This window comes from Carcharhinus amblyrhynchos, unplaced genomic scaffold (assembly GCF_965287045.1).
Source record: "Carcharhinus amblyrhynchos unplaced genomic scaffold, sCarAmb.v2.hapA scaffold_731, whole genome shotgun sequence".
In the NCBI taxonomy this organism is placed as follows: Eukaryota; Metazoa; Chordata; class Chondrichthyes; order Carcharhiniformes; family Carcharhinidae; genus Carcharhinus; species Carcharhinus amblyrhynchos.
The window spans coordinates 40,845-60,690 of record NW_027650471.1 but is presented as its reverse complement, the minus strand read 5'-3'; the positions used below and the strand labels follow the sequence as shown (position 1 = coordinate 60,690).

The 19,846-nt window shown below is 49.8% G+C and overlaps 1 protein-coding gene across 1 annotated transcript in view; it reads right to left on the bottom strand.

Annotated features, from left to right (window-relative positions):
- The window catches only part of LOC145339897 (nuclear receptor corepressor 2-like), a gene marked incomplete at its 3' end in the record, with an annotated part of 74,303 nt that overhangs the window by 16,163 nt on the left and 38,294 nt on the right, over window positions 1-19,846 (bottom strand). The window contains exons 6-8 of the mRNA XM_080184436.1: window positions 6,598-6,765; window positions 3,843-3,956; window positions 1,635-1,691 (exon numbers count right to left, since the gene is read on the bottom strand). Of these exons, the coding sequence (XP_080040562.1) occupies window positions 1,635-1,691; window positions 3,843-3,956; window positions 6,598-6,765 (339 nt within the window). The remainder of the gene's footprint in view (window positions 1-1,634; window positions 1,692-3,842; window positions 3,957-6,597; window positions 6,766-19,846) is intronic.

Sequence of the window (19,846 nt, the reverse complement as noted above, 5' to 3'; positions counted from 1 at the left end):
CTCATTTCTCAGGAACAGTTCTCGGGTCAATCCGTGGGGCAGTTGAAAGTGGGTTAGACTGCGGGGGTCCAATTAACACCAGCGCAAATGGGGTTAAAATGGAGCAGAGCACTCGGCTCAGACTGGACTCAGTCACACTTGGAGTTATTACTGAGAGGCTGGACTCAGTCTCCCGCATGGCCCTGGGAGAGGCTACACTGAAATGGAATGGCCTCAAAGCAAATAGAGAGAGGGGAGAAGGAGAAAAAAGAACTAGAGAGAGGGAGGGGGGAGTTGGGGGGGGGGCGGAGTTGGGGGGGGCGGAGTTGGGGGGGGGGCGGGGGAGTGGGGGGATGGAGGAACAAGCTGGCCCGAGATAATTTACTAATCAGTGAAAGGCGTTTCCATTTTGTTTATTCACAAAGAGAGGAAATAATCACCAAGAACCTTTCCCGACTCAGTTTAAATCCCACAGATAAAACCACTGGATGTTTCAATGGGGGATTGGGGGAGACAAGCAGCGACCCCCCCGCCTCACCCCTCTCCACTCCCCATCCAGAGCCTCTCACCCCTCATCCTGAGTCCCTGCCCCCTCCCCAACACCCCTCCCACTCACCCCTCACCCCGTCCCACTCACCTCTCCCTCCTCACCCCTTGCCTCTTGCCCCATCACCCCTCTCCTCACCCTTTCACCCGCACCCCTCACCCCCTCTCCCCTCTCCCCTCTCCCCTCTCCCCCTCTCCCCGCTGTGCTGAGTTGCTATCAGAGCAGACTGAGCAGTGCCGTGTGTCAGGCGGGATGAGACTGAGCTCAATTTCAGGAACAGTGTCAATGGCGACAGTGATGGGGAATGATCTGATCGGTGTTTGTGTGGGGTGTGTGGTGTTGGGGTGGGGAGTGGGTGGGGGGTTGGGGGAGTTGGGTGGGTGGGGAGTGGGTGGGGGGCGAGGAATCAGGATACTGAATTTGATGATCAGCCATCATCAAAATGAATGGTGGAGCAGGATGGAAGGGCCGAATGGCCTCCTCCTGCTTCTAGATTTTATATGTGTGTACGTACATGTGTGTGTGAGTGAGTGTGTGTGAGTGTATGTCTGTGTCTCTGTGTGTCTGTGTGTGTCTGTGTGTGTGTGTGTGTGTGTGTGTGTGTCTCTGTGTGTGTGTCTGTGAGGGACGCTGAGGGTTGTTTTTTGTGACCCATTTCTGTGCTGTGACCCTCGCTGTGCCCACTGAGACAGAGAGGCAGCTCCACACATTCCGCTTGGGATTGGATTAAATTGTGAAATTCACACCAACCAATGGAAAATAAAGCTTCCCAATCAGTGGAGTGTTTTACAATCCGTAATCCTCGGGCAGAGTCTCACCAACTTCCCGCATCTCTCAACCCTCACAATAGTGGATCAGAGAACGAGCACTGTTTGATTCTCTCACACCCGAGTGGGAAGCCAGAGTCTCGTTACTCTGCTGCTGTGTACAGGGTGGAGAGCGGATTGAAGGTGGCACTGTGCCCTCCTGCAGAATCCGGAAGGTTCTGTTTGATAGATTTTGAAAAGCTGTTTGCTGCTGCCCAGTTGTTGATCATTTACTCAAATATAGAGAGAAGGATTTTGGAAGTTAGTTGTAGATCAGAGAGGACGGACAGAATTACACTCACCAGCTCAGTCTGGGGGCCCAGTCCCTGCAGTGTTCGATGTGCAGCTTCTGCTTTTTTCTGCAGTGAAAGAGGTTTTTAAAATTTATCATCGGAACCCAGCAGCCGTTTCAACAAAACACGTTGGTGAGATGGAGGAAATATTCAGCTCAGAAACTGGAAGCAATCCTTCCTCCAGAGAAAGTTACATCCACACAGGTCATTTCCTGAACACACACTAACCCAGAGAAATCTCTCCAGACACCCCTGGTCACTTTGGTGACTGTCAGGAGGTTTTGGAAGGATTTGCTGGCTGACGTTTGAACAATATGATGAATGTTCCTTCTATCAATATCAGGTCGGGCAGTAGGAATGGAGTCAGTACCTCCTGTCTCAGAGGCAGGGAAACTGTCTCCTACATCACAGCAGCTCTGGGACCAGTGCCATCCAGTGGGGTCGCAATGGAGGGGGTGCGAGGAGAGATAGTGAGGTACAACTGGGTGCTTGTGAGGAGCAGCCGGAGATAAAGGAGGGGCCGTGGAAATATTCCAGAGAGATTACTGCTCAGAAACAGGATAGAAATCATTTTCTTCCCGATTCTTTGATTGTAGCAGGAGAATAACACGGGAAACAAGGACAGCTAGAAGTGACACAGGGAGCGGCACGGTGGCACGGGGAGCGGCACAGGGAACGGCGCGGTGACACGGGGAGCGGCACGGGGAGCGGCGCGGTGACACGGGGAGCGACACGGGGAGCGGCGCGGCGGCACGGGGGGCGGCGTGGTGACACGGGGAGCGGCGTGGTGACACGGGGAGCGACGTGGTGACACGGGGAGCGACGCGGTGGCACGGGGAGCGACACGGGGAGCGGCGCGGTGACACGGGGAGCGGCGCGGCGGCACGGGGAGCGGCGTGGTGACACGGGGAGCGGCGTGGTGACACGGGGAGCGGACACGGGGAGCGACGTGGTGACACGGGGAGCGACGTGGTGACACGGGGAGCGGACACGGGGAGCGACGTGGTGACACGGGGAGCGGCGCGGTGACACGGGGAGCGGCGCGGTGACACGGGGAGCGACGTGGTGACACGGGGAGCGGCGCGGTGACACGGGGAGCGGCACGGGGAGCGGCGCGGTGACACGGGGAGCGACACGGGGAGCGACGTGGTGACACGGGGAGCGGCGTGGTGACACGGGGAGCGACACGGGGAGCGACGTGGTGACACGGGGAGCGACGTGGTGACACGGGGAGCGACACGGGGAGCGGCGTGGTGACACGGGGAGCGGCGTGGTGACACGGGGAGCGACACGGGGAGCGGCGCGGTGACACGGGGAGCGACACGGGGAGCGGCGTGGTGACACGGGGAGCGGCGTGGTGACACGGGGAGCGACACGGGGAGCGGCGTGGTGACACGGGGAGCGGCGTGGTGACACGGGGAGTGGCGCGGGGAGCGGCGCGGTGACACGGGGAGCGGCGCGGGGAGCGGCGCGGTGACACGGGGAGCGGCGCGGGGAGCGGCGCGGTGACACGGGGAGCGGCGCGGGGAGCGGCGCGGTGACACGGGGAGCGGCGCGGGGAACGGCGCGGGGAGCGGCACGGGGAGCGGCGCGGGGAGCGGCGCGGGGAGCGGCGCGGCGACACAGGGAGCGGCGCGGGGAGCGGTGCGGTGGCACAGGGGTTAGCAGTTTTGCCTCACAGTGTTAGGGACATGTGTTCAATTCTGGCCTTGAGTCACTGAGTGTGTGGAGGTTCTCCCTGTACCTGGGTGCGTTTCCTCCGGATGCTCCGGTTTCCTCCCACAGTCGAAAGAACAAAGAACAAAGAAAATTCCAGCACAGGAACAGGCCCTTCGGCCCTCCAAGCCTGCACCGACCATACTGCCCAAACTAACTAAAACCCCCCACCCTTCCGGGGACCCTATCCCTCTATTCCCACCCTATTCATGAGCTTATCAAGATGTCCCTTAAAAGTTATTATTGTAAAGATGTGCAGGACAGGTGGATTGATAAACTGTCCAATTGCCCCTTAGTGTCAGGGGAGCTGGCAGGGTAAATATCTGGGGTTATGGGGATAGGGCCTGGGTTGGATTGTTGTTGCACATGTTCGATGGGCTGAATGGCCTCTTTCTGCACTGTAGGATTCTATGATTCGCTCAGGGAAGGGTGAAAGTGACAGAAACCTTTGTGAAGATTTGGTTCACTTCATTGCTGCCTGTTTCTGGGTTAAACCCTTACCCGGTTCTCATTGTAAATAATCTGGACCAGGTTGCAATGCCGCTGCTCGGTGGGGGGTGGGGAAACTCCATTCTCCACTTCTGCTGGTTTTATCGTTTCTGCTTCAAGTTGTTGCTGCAAAATGAAAAAGAACAAAATGCTTTTCAATGTCAGGAGCAGAAAGTTCCCGAGGTTTCTGGAAGTGGGGGAGATAAATCACCGTGAGGTTTGTTCGGGAAGGAATGGCTTTATTTTCCTGCGGTACGATACAAATTTCACTTCATATTAACTTCTCACTTTTATCTGAGAAATATCCTGAGATGCTGCAAGGTGCTATATAAATGTAAGTCTCTGTTAGGAAAGCAAGCAGAAGACACATGCAGTGATTGTCACCCAGGGTAAGGAACACTTTACAACAATAAGCTCACGTTATGTGATTAATTTCAGTCTAATTAAAAGCAAAACTTTATTTACAAAGATCAAAGAACAAAGAACAGCACAGGAACAGACCCTTCGGCCCAGTGAGGCTGTGCTGGTCATGATACCTCTCTAAACTAAATCTGTTTGCACTTAGAGTCCGTATCCATCCATCTCCTTCCCATTCATGGATTTGTCTACATCATAGCCACTACCCCACCGCCCCCCCTCTGTGTAACTCAGCCTGTCCAAATCACAGTGAAACATCTCTGCATCCTCCTCACAGCTCACCCTCCCACCCAACTTTGTATCATCTGCAAATTTGGAGATAATACATTCAGTTCTCTCTTCCAGATCATTAACATATAATGTGAACAGTTGGGGTCCCAGCACAGATCCTGCAAAGCCCCACTAGTCACTCCCTGCTAATCAGGAAAAGATCCATTTATGCCAACTCTTTGCTTCCTATCTGCAAACCAGCTTTCTATCCACCTCAAGACATTACCTGCAATCCCATGTGCTTTAACTTTACACAGCAGTCTGTAATGTGAGGCCTTGTCAAAAGCCTTCTGAAAATCTAAATAAACCACATCCCTCAGTTTTCTTTGGCCAACTTTGCTAGTTACCTCCTCAAAAAATTCCAATAGATTTGTCAAACACGATTTCCCCTTTGTAAATCCATGCTGTGTCTGATTATACCACTACCTTCCAAATGCCAAGTTATGAAATCCTTGATAATGGACTCTAGCAACTTCCCCAGTACCGACATTAGGCTCACTGATCTATAGTTCCCTGTTTTCTCTCTTCCTCCCTTTTTGAATAGCAGACTGACATTAGCTACCCTTCAATCTGTAGGAACTATACCAGAGTCAAAAGAATCTTGGAAAATAATCACTAGAGGATCTATTATTTCCTTAATTATTCTGGGATGAAGATTATCAGGAACTGGATCAATCCCATCAATTTCCCCAAAACTATTTCTCTCCTAATGCTGATTTCCTTCAGCTCCTCACTAAACATGTTTCTCTCTTCTGGTACATTATTCATTCTTCCTCTGTGAAGATTGAAGCAAAGAACAAATTTAATCCCTCGGCCGTTTCTTTATTTTCCCATGATGAATTCTCCTATTTCTGACTGTAAGGGACATTTGTTCTTGTCAATCTTTTTCTCTTTATATCTCTACAGAAATTTGATGGGTTGATGATGAGCTGACAATGTCTTATAGTCACCTCTGGACTGTGCAGAAACTCAAAGGGGAAAATGAGGGTGGTTCAGAGCTGTGGAGATTCAGGGTAAATCTCCGGAGATTCAGGGTAAATCTCCGGAGATTCAGGGTAAATCTCCGGAGATTCAGGGTAAATCTCCGGAGATTCAGGGTAAATCTCCGGAGATTCAGGGTAAATCTCCAGCATAGCCGAGGAATCAGGAACAGATAGTGCCAGTGAAGGAGTTATTTTGAGGTCAGGGGTCGAGGGGGTCAGAGGTTCCTGCTGGGGGGGCAGCAAGTGTGCAGAGACAGGCTGAAGATTCACAAACCTTTACTAAATGTTACCGGGACGTGATGGATTGAGTTATAAGGAGAGGCTGGATTGACTGGGACTTTTTTCTCTGGAGTGTAGGAGGCTGAGGGGTGATCTTATAGAGGTCTATAAAATAATGAGGGGCACAGATCAGCGAGATAGTCAATATCTTTTCCCAAAGGTAGGGGAGTCTAAAACTAGAGGGCAGAGGTTTAAGGTGAGAGGGGAGAGATACAAAAGGGTCCAGAGGGGCAATTTTTTCACCCAGAGAGTGGTGAGTGTCTGGAACAAGCTGCCAGAGGCAGTAGTAGAGGCAGGTACAATTTTATCTTTTAAAAAGCATTTGGACAGTTACATGGGTATGATGGGTACAGAGGGATATGGGACAAATGCAGGCAATTGGGATTAGCTTATGGGTTTTAAAAAAAATAAGGGCAGCGTGCACTAGTTGGGCCGAAGGGCCTGTTTCAATGCTGTAAACATCTAGGACTCTATGACTCTTTCTAACTAACACTCGATGGACTGAATGGTCTCCTCCTGCTTCTTAAAGCAGCTGCAGTTTATTTGGATTCCTCACATTATATTCTGACCACTTTTATAAATTCCATCGCACTGTTTACAGAAAGTTAATGGTTAGATATCAAAATCAGTATTGATGTGTCTTACCCCACTTAAATAAAAACTCTACGCGGGGTTTATTATTCTGGAATATCTATATTTAGACTGAGGTGAAGGTTCAACGCGTATCACTGGCTGGATTTGCACTTTAAACTGTGCATGAATCCGTGTCCAAGGAAGTGACCTTTGCCCTTTGCCCTCATCCCTGACCCGCTCCTTACCTGCTTCTTCTTGAGTTTTGCGATCTGCTGTTCGGTCATGGTGATCTCCCTGTCCACACGGTCCATGCTCTGGATCAGTTCCTCCTTGGATAGTCCAGCGGGCAGTCCCTCAATCCCCAGCTCAGGCTGGTGTGGCAAAGCTACAGATGGAGTTTTGGTACAATGTTCCTGGAGACAGAGAGACACGGCCAAAGAAACCATCACCACTGTTAGACTGTACATTCTGCACTAACCCACAGCACTACTCCTGCTTCAATAACCTGTGCTCCTGAATAATAAACTAGAATCATTACCCCCCCTGTAATAAACCCTCACCTTGTAATAAACCCTCGGCCAGTAACAAGCCCCACCTTGTTCTCAGCGCCAAAGAATTTTGAACATGAACTGTTTCAATATTTGAATTGTTGCAAATGGTGCTGAACATTGTGCAATCATCGGCGAACATCCCCACTCCTGACCTTATAACAAAGGAAAGGTCATTGATGAAACAGCTGAAGATTGTTGGGTCAGGACGCTAACCCTGAGGATTCCTGCAGAGATGTCCTGGAGCTGAGATGACTGACCCTCCATAATCATCTTCCTATGTATCAGGTATGACTCCAACCAGCAGAGAGGATTTCCCCAATTCCTGTTGACTCCAGTTTTGATCTCCGCTTTCCCTGGACCATCTCCTCAGCCAGCAGAGCTTTCCATTACTGCTCATCTCTCCCAACACTCTTCAGCCTCCAGAGGTCACAGCCATCAGTGACTGTCCCAATGTCACTGTCAAAACCACTATCTCAGTGTTTCACTTACAGGTGGCTTTGTAGCAGAGGATTGGGTACCCAGGAGTTGTGATCCAGAGGCTGGGTCACCATACAGAGGTGGCTGGGGACACAGCCATCATTAGTTGAGCAATAGTTGCCGATGGAATGGTCAGAGTTCAGGACCTCGGAGTTGGTGATCTTGGCCTGCCAGGAGGTGCCGGGAATATGTTTAAAACAGCAAAGGTGGAAATTATTCAGCTGTTTCTCTTAGAATCAGAGAATCCCTACAGTACAGAGAGAGGCCACTCACCCCATCAACAACAATCTCACCTAGGCTCTATCCCTGTAACTTCACACACTCACCCCGCTAATCCCCCTAACCCACGCATCCTGAGACATTAAGGGACAATTTACCACGGCCAATGCACCTAATCTGCACATCTTTGGACTGTGGGAGGAAACTGGAGCACCTGGAGGAAACCCACACAGACATGGGCAGAATGTGCAAACTCCACACAGACAATGACCCAAGCTGGGAATTGAACCTGGGTCCCTGGCGCTTTCAGGCAGCAGTGCTAACCACTGTGCTGCCCCTTTTGCCTAGTGTATGTTGTCCTTGTCTCACTCCTGGAGAGGAATGTGCTGAAGATGCAGGCTTTATAGACTCACAGTTTGGTTTTCCTCAGCCAAGTTGCCGTTACTCAGCTTGGACATAACAGCGGCAGCTTTGCAGCATCAGGTGACAGATTGCTGGTGATTGTGGAGCCTCAATATGGGAATCTGGAAACAATTCCCAGCATCACATTGTCAATGCTGATAAATGGCAACATCCTGGAGCCTAATGTTTTCCTTCCTGATGCTATCTATTGCTGCTTTAATAACACACAATAACCCTACCTCCATCACTCTCTGGGGAAGCGAGTTACAGGGTCACTATACTCAGAGATGACCTTTCTCCTCATCTCTGTCCGAAATAGGAGCCCCTTTATTTTTAAACTTTACCCATATTTCTAGTCTCTTCCCTTGAACGGAAGCATTCTTTCAGCATCCACCCTGTCAAATCACCTCAGGATCTTTATGTTTCAAGAAGATCATCTCCAACATGTCCAGCCTTTCCTCAGAAAATAACCCCTTTATCCCAGGAATCGAAGGAGTGAACCTTCTCTGAACCTTTTCGATAGCAATTGTTTTCTTTCTTGTCTCTAACAGGACGGTAACCATGGCGATCACAGCTGCCGTGTGTAGAGTATTGATGAGTGGTTTGCCTTTCACCTTCCAGCTTGTTGCGAGATGATTTCTTCTCCCGTGTTGTGTTTGCTGTTCTGACGGATTCTGTTCACTTGTTGATCAAACACCAACTGACGCAGAGGCTGGGACGGCTCCGCACCTTCCCGAATGGCCACTGCCCAGGCTGTTGGGCAGTGACTGACCAATGGGGCATGATGGGCCTTTGCTGCCATTCACTCCCGACATCACAGGGTGGGCCCGACATCCCAAACCACTGCCCCCTTGTGGTGTTAATATTCTGCACCAAAACTGCACTGTCCTCTCCACCGTGCAGCTCCTGTTTGTGTCCAGACAACTAAACTGAAGGTCAAAGTGAGGAGGGCAGCCTCCTAAAATAGTGAGTGGGGGTATGAGGGGGAAGAGGGGGCATTGGGGGTGGGGGAGGGGGTATGAGGGGTGGAGAGAAGGGGTGGGGTGTATGAGGGGGAGGGGGCATTGGGCGTGGGGATGGGGGGACAGGGTATGAGGTGTGGAGGGAGGGGGTATTGGGGGTGGGGGAGGGGGGCATTCGGGGTGAGGGCAGGGGGAGGGGGCATTGAGGGTGGGGGCAGGAGGGAGGGGATATGAGGGGGGAGGGGGCATTGGGGGTGGGGGCAGGGAAGGGGGTATGAGGCAGGGAGGGGGGAGACTGTCCAAAACAAACAACAGAGCAGAAAGGAAATCGAAAACATTAAACCAAAACATGATTAAAAGGGGTCAGTGATAAAGCCCAGTCCCTGCGGTGCCCGAGTGCGGAAAACTTTGATGGTGCGGTCTGAGCTTGGGGCCAATGTGGAATTCTATCCGAGCAGAGGTACACTCAGACACGATCCCACTGCCCAGCTGTGCCTCCTCAAGACCGCGTGCAATGTCAGGTCCAAGTGTGACCCTGAGGTCATGGGTAGCATTGGCCACAAGCTGAACGTCCACCGCTGTGCACTCAGCCAGCTCCTGGGGTGCTATCACTTTCCTTATTCTCCTGACTGTCTTTTCCTCTTGTTCTTAATTCCCTGCTCTGAATCCTTGCAAGGATTCCCGCTGCACCCTCCCCTCCTCCCTGCTATATTAGTTTAAATCCTCCCCAACCACTCTAACAAGTAGCGCCCCCCACCCCCCCCCCAGCCCACTCCTCTGCCACCCAACATGTCCCCAACCCTGATCACCCCAGCAACCACTGGAAATGGAGTTGGTCAAGGAGCGGTTTCCTGAGCACCAGCTCCCTTCCCGGGGATCAGCCCGTATACCGGTCTGTGTACCAGCCCATGTACCAGTCTGTGTACCAGCCCAGGTACCAGTCTGTGTACCAGCCCAGGTACCAGCCTGTGGACCAGCCCAGGTACCAGCCTGTGGACCAGCCCAGGTACCAGCCTGTGGACCAGCCCAGGTACCAGTCTGTGGACCAGCCCAGGTACCAGTCTGTGGACCAGCCCAGGTACCAGCCTGTGGACCAGCCCAGGTACCAGCCTGTGGACCAGCCCAGGTACCAGCCTGTGGACCAGCCCAGGTACCAGCCTGTGTACCAGCCCAGGTACCAGTCTGTGGACCAGCCCAGGTACCAGCCTGTGGACCAGCCCAGGTACCAGCCTGTGGACCAGCCCAGGTACCAGCCTGTGGACCAGCCCGTGGACCAGCCCGGGTAAAATCTCACAATTCTTGTCTGTCTTTGTGATTTTAAACAGTGAAAACGAACAGGCCTTGGCCAATCGGCACTCGATGTTATTGAGTGAAACACTCCATTGGAACAGACTGTTCTCGTCGTCTCAGCAATGCGTCTGCCTCAGACTCTCCGGCTGACTCACTCCCTACGGATTCTTGCCAATTCTGTGGAGCCGGCAGCAGGTGTCAGATATGATCCGAAATTCCCAAAGCAGCCCTGGCTCATCCACACAAAGTAAAAAGTCTGACAACACCAGGTTTTAGTCCAACCTAAAACCTAAAACCTGGACTAAAACCTGGTGTTGTCAGACTTTTTACTGTGTTTACGCCAGTCCAACGCCGGCATACCCACATCATCCACACAAACACATCCCAAAGCTCAACGGCTGGGATTTTATAACATCGCTCAGGCCAGGCTCATAAAATCCCACCCAAGACCAACAGAGAATTCCGTTCTGTGAGCCGTGCCCCGTTCCGATCCCACGGCAGGTGTGCCGGTAAAATCCCAGCCAATGTCTTTAAGGGATAGATATTGATTCATCACCCAAAAGCCGAAATTCAACAAGAGAGGTTCAGGTTACGGTTCTAGACAGTGGAAGGCAGAGAGCATCCAGAATATAACCCTTTCTCTCTCCACAGATGCTGCCAAACCTGCCAAGTATTTCCAGCATCTTCTGTTTTATTTCAGATTTCCAGTGTCCATGGAATTTTCCTTTGAGCCTAAGGTGAGTTAATCCAAATCCCAGTGTCTGGGAAAGTCTCTGTGTGTAATCTTACTGGATGTTCACACCACGTTCCCGCTGCAGCGAGGATGGAGAATGTGGCACTTGGCCAGATCCTGCTCACTGTGGCAGGAGTGGAAAATCCTGCTGGGGTGAATGGCCGTAAAATAAATTTGCATCTCTGCTTCACCAAAAATCCTGTTAATAATAACTGCTTCACTGAGGAAAATACACAGCATCCACTCAGCAAACTTTGTTAATCAATAATCACTTATTGCCAAGACATGTTGATGTGGATCCACTCACATCAGGAGAACGATCACACCCCCCTCCAACTCCACAAGTTGTCACAGCAACTATCCAATCCCCCATTACACCACGGTTAGTTCTGCTGCCGAGGGGAAGGGTAAAAAGTGTGCCAGTGCAATAGTGATAGGGGATTTAATTGTAAGGGGAATAGACAGGCGTTTCCGTGGCTGCAGACAAGACTCCAGGATGGTCTGGTGCCTGGGCTCTGAACGGCTGCAGGATATTCTGAAGGGGGAGGGTGAACAGCCTCTGGTTGTAATACACATCGGTACAAACAACATGGGTAAAAAAAAGGGATGAGGTCCTAAAAGCAGGATACAGGGAGCTGGGAAGGAAGCTGCAAAGTAGGACCTCAAAGGGAGTGATCTCAGGATTACTGTCTGTGTCACATGCTCATCAGAGTAAAAACAGCAGGATACACAGGAAAGATGGTGTGAGGGGGAGGGCTTTGAATTCCTGGGGCATTGGGACCGGTTCTGGGGAAGGGGTGAGACCTGGAGAAACTGGACGGCTTATACCTGGGCAGGACCAGGACTGATAGCCTTGGGGGTGGGGGGGGGGTACTTGTTAGAGAGGATTTAAACTAATATAGCAGGGAGGAGGGGAGGGTGCAGCGGGAATCCTTGCAAGGATTCAGAGCAGGGAATTAAGAACAAGAGGAAAAGACAGTCAGGAAAATAAGGAAAGTGATAGCAGAGAAATCAAGGGTCAGAGTCAGATAAGGACCGAGTAAAAAATAGTAGGAAAGGGAGAAGAAATGTTAAAAATGCTTCAGTGTGATTTGGACAGGCTGAATGTGTGGGCATCTGCATGGCAGGTGCAGTATAATGTGGATAAATGTGAGGTAGGAGGATAGGAAGACAGATTATCCTTGAATAGGAAGGCAGATTATTATTTGAATGGGTGTAAATTGAGAGAGATGGATACTCAGCGAGACCCCGGAGTCCTCGTGCATCAGCCGCTGACAGTAAGTGCGCAGGTACAGCAGGCAGTAAAGAAGGAAAATGGTATGTTAGCCTTCATAGCGAGAGGATTTGAGTTTAGGGATAGGGATGTTTTCCTGCAATTATATAGGGCATTAGTGAGGCCAGGCTGAGAGTATTGTTTGCAGTTTTTGTCTCCTTATCTGAGGAAGGATGCCCTTGCTGTGGAGGGAGTGCAGCAAAGGTTTACCAGGCTGATTCCAGGGATGGCAGGTCTGTCATATGAGGAGAGACTAAATCGGTTAGGATTACATTCACTGGAGTTTACAAGAGTGAGGGGGGATCTGATAGAAACTTATAAAATTCTAACAGGGTTAGACAGGGTAGATTCAGAAAGAAGGTTCCTGATGGTGGGGGAGTCCAGAACTAGGGGGTCAGTTTGAGGATAAGGGTTAAACCTTTTAGGACTGTCTACAGGTCCATAGGAGAAATTTCTTCACCCAGAGGGTGGGGAATGTGTGGAATTCAGTCCCACAGAACTTAGTTGAGGACAAAATGTGTGATTTCAAGAAGAAATTAGATTTAGTTCCTGGGGTGAAAGGGACTAAGGGATTTGAGGGGGGGGGGGAGCGGTATCAGGATATTGATTTCAATGATCAGTCATGATCAAAAAGAATAGTAGAGCAGGCTGGAAAGGCAGAATGGCCTCATCCTGTTCCTGTTTCTGCAGTGAGCAGCAGTGATGTGGAGCTCGCCACTGTGGGGATGGTGGAAGCAGAGACAATACAAAGGGAAACTGGATGGATGGATATAGAGGAATAATACAGAGCTCCAGGGTTAGACTGGGCCACTGGGGCTGACTGGATTAGCATGGATTTGATAGGCTGAATGGCCTCTTTCACAATGACTGATTGTCAGTGTTCCCTGTTTGGAATGAGCTGTTAGGGTGTGGCATCATCTCACAGAATAAAAATTACTGTCAGACATTCCCGTTCTTGGAGCAGGAAAACGAAGCTCCGTGTTAGAGACGGTCAGTAGAAATCCACATCCAAACACTAAACATTATAAATGGTGGTTGGATCAATGAAACAAGGACATTTTTCAGCAATCTTTGCCTGAAACCAGAGAAAAGTCACAGAGCAGAAGGCCATTCAGCCCATCCTGTCCATACCAACTCCACATCAGCCCGGTGCCCTTTCTAATGCCACCTTCCTGCATCTGACACACAGCCCTATAGCTTACAGCATTTACGGTGCAGATCCAGGTACTTTTTAAGAGAGTTTCGGCTCTCTGTCTCTGTGATAATTTAGTATTTAAATGAGAAGCCTTATCCCGGGGGGGGGTCCTGAGCTGAGAAACTGAGATGAGGCTGTTTCAGGCACTGAGTGTCGACACTGTCCGTGAGGTCAGTAATTCCACATCGCAGGAATAGCGGGAGAGAGGCGGATCACTCACTGATTGGCGGACAGTGGGAGAGAGGCGGATCACTCACTGATTGGCGGATAGTGGGAGAGAGGCGGATCACTCACTGATTGGCGGATAGTGGGAGAGAGGCGGATCACTCACTGATTGGCGGACAGTGGGAGAGAGGCGGATCACTCACTGATTGGTGGATAGTGGGAGAGAGACGGACCAGACACTGATTGGTGGACAGTGGGAGAGAGGCGGATCACTCACTGATTGGCGGATAGTGGGAGAGAGGCGGATCACTCACTGATTGGCGGACAGTGGGAGAGAGGCGGATCACTCACTGATTGGTGGATAGTGGGAGAGAGACGGACCAGACACTGATTGGTGGACAGTGGGAGAGAGGCAGATCAGTCACTGATTGGCGGATTCAGAAACCAGAAATCCCATCACTTCCCAACTCTTCACCTCTTCTTGTTCCGGATTCCTGTGTTTTCCCAGGAAGCAGCAATGTGAGTATTGAGTAGCTGATATTTATTAGTTTCTATCTATATGATGCACTCAGATTGTATGAAGCAAAGCGTGTTCCCTGGGAGGGGAATTTGGAAAGTGACACAAGGGGGGGGTTGTCTTTATTTTGTTGCCCAGAAAGATGGAGGAAAATGATTCAAGGAAGTAGGAGGGGAGGGAGGTGAAACCCACAAAACTGCAGCTGCTTTTCACTCATTTATCTTCTGACGTTGACCAGAGAATTATTTTCATTTACGTCACCCCAAAGGATTTTGGCCTTTACACCCACAGTGTCAAAAATAATCATTTTCAAAACCACACAGACCACAATATCGAGTCACTGAGCATTTCCTCAGCATGTCACCATACAAAACACTGAAACCCCAGATGATATTGTGTCGGGTTTTTACTGAACACGCAGAAACTTGTGAAATGCATCATTTCCTGCCAATAACCCCACAGGAAGTGAATCTCCAGTATTTACCCCCGTGGACAGCCAGAGTTGGCCTGTGGCTGCCGATAGACTGGGTCACGTCCACCATGGGAAACAGAGACACAGGGTCATCCAGACTTGACACATTGGCTCCATTCTCTCTCCACAGACACTCCAGACCCGCTGAAACTTTCCAGAATTTTCTGTTTTTGAATTTGAACACAGCTGGACAGTTAACCGTTCCTTGTTGCATTCACCATGGCAACACCTTCTCCAGAGATCAATCGTCAATAATTTAATCTCCTGGTTTGATTTATCACATGTATTAGTACACAGCGCAAAGTATTGTTTCTTACATGACAAAGCGTACCGTTCATATTTCTTGCAGGCTCTCCTCTTGAGTACAAGATAAAAAGCTTTGATATCATCTCTCTTTTTCAGCAACACTTGAGAATTAAGCTGGTTAAGTGAGTGAGCAAAAAATCTGGCAGACGGAGAATAATCACCAGAATTTCTATAAAAGCAAATTACTGCAGATGCTGGAATCTGAAACCAAAAGGGAAAATGCTGGAAAATCTCAGCCGGTCTGACAGCATCGGTAAGGAGAGAAAAGAGCTGACGTTTCGAGTCCACGTGACCCTTTGTCAAAACTGATTCACCAGATTCAAATCACCGGAAATTTACAATCCTGCCCGCCATAGCACGCAGGAGGGAGGGAGGGAAATGGGGGGAAGGGGGAGGGTGTGCAAAGTCCGTTGAGTTTGAGCGGGATTTTGTGGTTTTGGGACGAGCACGGCTGGAAATCCCACCCACTGGTGGAAAATGTGAGGACAAAGAACAAAGAAAATCCCAGCACAGGAACAGGCCCTCCAGCCCTGCAATCCTGCACCGACCTTGCTGCCCGATTGAACTAAACCCCCGATCCTTCCCGGGACCGTATCCCTCTATTCCCATCCTATTCATGTATTTGTCAAGATGCCCCTTAAAACTCACGACCGTATCCGCTTCCACTCCCTCCCCCGGCAACGAGTTCCAGGCACCCACCACCCTCTGTGTAAAAAATCTGCCTCGTACATCTCCTTTAAACCTTGTCCCTCGCACCTTAAACCTGTGCCCCCCCAGTAATTGACTCTTCCACCCTGAGAAAAAGCTTCTGACTATCCACTCTGTCCGTGCCTCTCATAATCTTGTAGATTTCTATCAGATCTCCCCTCAACCTCCATCGCTCCAGTGAGAACAAACCAAGTTTCTCCAACCTCTCCTCATATCTAATGCCCTCCATACCAGGCAACATCCTGGTAAATCTTTTCTGTACCCTCTCCAAAGCCTCCACATCCTTCTGGTAGTGTGGTGACCAGAATTGAACACTATATTCCAAATGTAGCCTAACTAAGGTTCTATAAAGCTGCAACATGACTTGCCAATTTTTAAACTCAATACCCTGGCCAATGAAGGTAAGCATGCCGTATGCCTTCTTGACTACCTTCTCTACCTGCATTGCCACTTTCAGTGACCTGTGTACCTGGACACCCAGATCCCTCTGCCTATCAATACTCATAAGGATTCTGCCATTTACTGTATATTTCCTATCTCTATTAAACATTCCAAAATGCATTACCTCACATTTGTCCGGATTAAACTCCATCTGCCATCTCTCCACCCAAGTCTCCAACTGATCTATATCCTGCTGTATCCTCTGATGGTCCTCATTGCTATCCACAAATCCACCAACCTTTGTGTCGTCCACAAACTTACTAATCAATCCAGTTATATTTTCCTCCAAATCATTTATATATATTACAAACAGCAAAGGTCCCAGCACTGATCCCTGAGGAACACCACTTGTCACAGCCCTCCATTCAGAAACACACCCTTCCACTGCTACCCTCTCTTCTTTGACCGAGCCAGTTTTGTACCCACTTTGCCCCCTCACCTCTGGTCCCATGTGACTTCACCTTCTGCACCAGTCTGCCATGAGGGATCTTGTCAAAGGCCTTACTGAAGTCCATGTAAACAACATCCACTGCCCTACCCTCATCAATCATCTTCATCGAAAATCTCCATCAAGTCAGTGAATCACGACCTCCCCTTCACAAAACCATGTTGCCTCTCACTAATACGTCCACTTATTTCCAAGTGGGAATAAATCCTGTCTCAAAGAATCCTCTCCAATAATTTCCCTACCACTGATGTAAGGCTCACCGGCCTGTAATTACCTGGATTATTCTTGCTACCCTTCTTAAACAAAGGAACAACATTGGCTATTCTCCAGTCCTCTGGGACTTTCCCGGTAGCCAATGAGGGTACAAAGATTTCTCTCAAGGCCCCAGCAATTTCCTCCCTTGCCTCTCTCAGTATTCTGGAGTATATCCCATCAGGCCCTGGGGCCCTTGTTTACCTTAATGTTTCTCAAGAACCCCAATACCTCCTTTTTGATCTCAACATGACTCAAACTATCTACACATCCTTTCCCAGACTCGTCATCCACCAAGTCCTTCTCTTTGGCGAATACTGACACAAAGTACTCATTTAATACCTCGCCCATTTCCTCTGGCTCCACACAAAGAATCCCTCCCTTGTCCTTGAGTGGGCCAATCCTCTCCCTGGCTACCCTCTTGCTCTTTATATATGTATAAAAAGCCTTGGGATTTTCCTTAATCCTGCTGGCCAATGATTTTTTGTGACCCCTTTTAGCCGTCCTTACTCCTTGCTTAAATTTCTTTCTATTTTCCTTGTATTCCACACTTGCTTCGTGTGTTCCCAGCCTCCTAGCTTTGACAAATGCTTCCTTTTTCTCTTTGACTAGGCTCACAATATCTCTCATTATCCAAGGTTCCCAAAACTTGCCATACTTTTCCTTTATCCTAACAGGAATGTGCCGGTCCTGAATCCCTATCAATTTATACATGAACACTCCCCCACAGGCCAGATGTTGATTTGCCCTCAATCTACATTCTTCAGTTCCTGCATAATATTGTTGTAATTAGCCTTCCCCCAATTTAGCACCTTCACTTGAGGACTACAGTTATCTTTATCCATCAGTACATTAAAGCTTACTGAATTGTGGTCACTGTTCCCGAACTGCTCCCCTACTGAAACATCAACCACCTGTCCGGGCTCATTCCCCAATACCAGGTCCAGTATGGCCCCTTCCCTAGTTGGACTATCTACATACTGTTTCAAGATGCTCCTTACAAACTCTGTCCCATCCATGCCCCTAGCACCAAGTGAGTCCCAGTCAATATAGGGGAAGTTAAAATCTCCCATTGCAACAACCCTGTTACTTTTGCACCTTGCCAAAATCTGCCGACATATCCGTTCCCCAATCTCCCACTGACAGTTGGGCAGCCTATAGTAAACCCCCAACAATGATGAACGATACAGTGTAGAAAGAGGCCCTTCGGCCCATCGAGTCTGCACTGAACACAATCCCACCCAGGCCCTACCCCCATATCCCTACACATTTACCCACTAATCCCTCTAATTTACACATCCCTGAACACTAAGGGGCAATTTCTTAGCATGGCCAATCAACCTAACCCGCACATCTTTGGACTGTGGGAAGAAACTGGAGTACCCGGAGGAGACCCACACAGACATGAGGAGAATGTGCAAACTCCACACAAACAGTGATCCAAGCCGGGAATCGAACTCAGGTCCCTGGAGCTGTGAAGCAGCAGTGCTAACCACTGTGCTACCGTGCTGCCCTAATCTAAGCTCTAAGTTAAACTTCCTGCATTGAAACAAAAGCACTTCAGTCCACCAGACCCTTTTGATTAGCAACCACACCCTGCCTGCAGTTTCTCTGAGCCTTACTGCCCTACTGTTGGTTCCCATTCAGCTAATTCACATTTGCTTTGGTTCCCTTCCCTCTGGCAAACTAGCTTAAATCCTCCCGGCCGACACTAGCAAACCTCCCGGCCAGAATATTTATGCCCCTCCAGTTTAGATGCAACCTGTCCCCCTTGTACAGGTCCCACCTGCCCCGGAAGAGACTCCAGTGGTCCAGATATCTGAAACCCTCTCCCCTACACTAGCTGTTTAGTAATGTGTTGAGCTGTACTAATTTCCTATTTCTAGCCTCCCTAGCACACGCCGCAGGGAGTAATCCTGACATTATAACCCTCGAGGTCCTCCTTTTTAACTTTCTAGCTAACTCCCTAAACTGCTGCTGCAGGACCTCATCACTCTTCCTGCCTATGTCATTAGTACCGATATGTACCACAACCTCTGCCTGTTCACCCTCTCTCTTCAGAATGCTTTCTGTCCATTCAGAGACATCCTGGACCCTGGCACCAGGGAGGCAACATACCCTCCTGGAGTCTCTTTCATGTCCACAGGAGCGCCTATCTGCACCCCTCACTATACAGTCCCCTATAACTATTGTTCTAGTCCTCTTTGTCCCTCCCTGCTTCACAACAGAGCCAACCGTGGTGCCACTGCTTTGGCTGCTGCTGTTATCCCCCGATAGGCCATCTCCCCCAACAGTATCCAAAAGGGTATAACTGTTAGAGAGAGGGATGGCCACAGGGGATTCCTGCACTGACCGTCTGTCCCTTCTAGTGATCACCCAGCTATCTGCCCGCACCTTTGGTGTGACCATATCTCTAAAGCTCTGATCTATGATACTTTCCACCTCCTTCATGCTCCTTCAAGTGAGGTTGTCCACATTGGTGGGAAGGACAGAAAGCAGAATATTATTGAAATGGAGAGAGAGAGCGCAGGATGCTACAGTACTGAGGGTCTGCGTGTGTTTATATATATGTCCGATGGCAGGATTGCAATTCATTCAGAAGGCAAATGGTAATTTGATCTTTGACTCAAAGGGAATGAGGAATAGAAGGAGAGAAGTCTTGTTCTAACTGGGTGTGGTACCTTGAGCACTGTGTCCAGCTGTGGACCGAAGGAGGGAGAAAGCTGCATTGGAAGTTGAGGAAAGTTCACAGATTGGTTCCTGTGCTGAGGGGGTTTTTAAGGAAAGGTTAAGGAGATTGGCCCTCGACTTACTGAGTTTGGAAGAAGAGGGTGAGGAGGGGGATACTGGATGGTGTTACCTCTCACACAGCATCGAGAAATAAAGAGCAGAGTTTGAGGTTTCCTGTTTCACACAGAGATGAGAAGTCTTGCCTTGTCCCAGAGGAGTGTCTCAACCCTCAGCTTTTGCTAATGGCACACGAGGGGAGTTATAGCAGCTCCTCCAGACAGAGAGTGCACCAGCGACCCCACATCATGTGGAAGAGATGAGTCTCATCATGGGAAACTGAACATTCAGAGTTT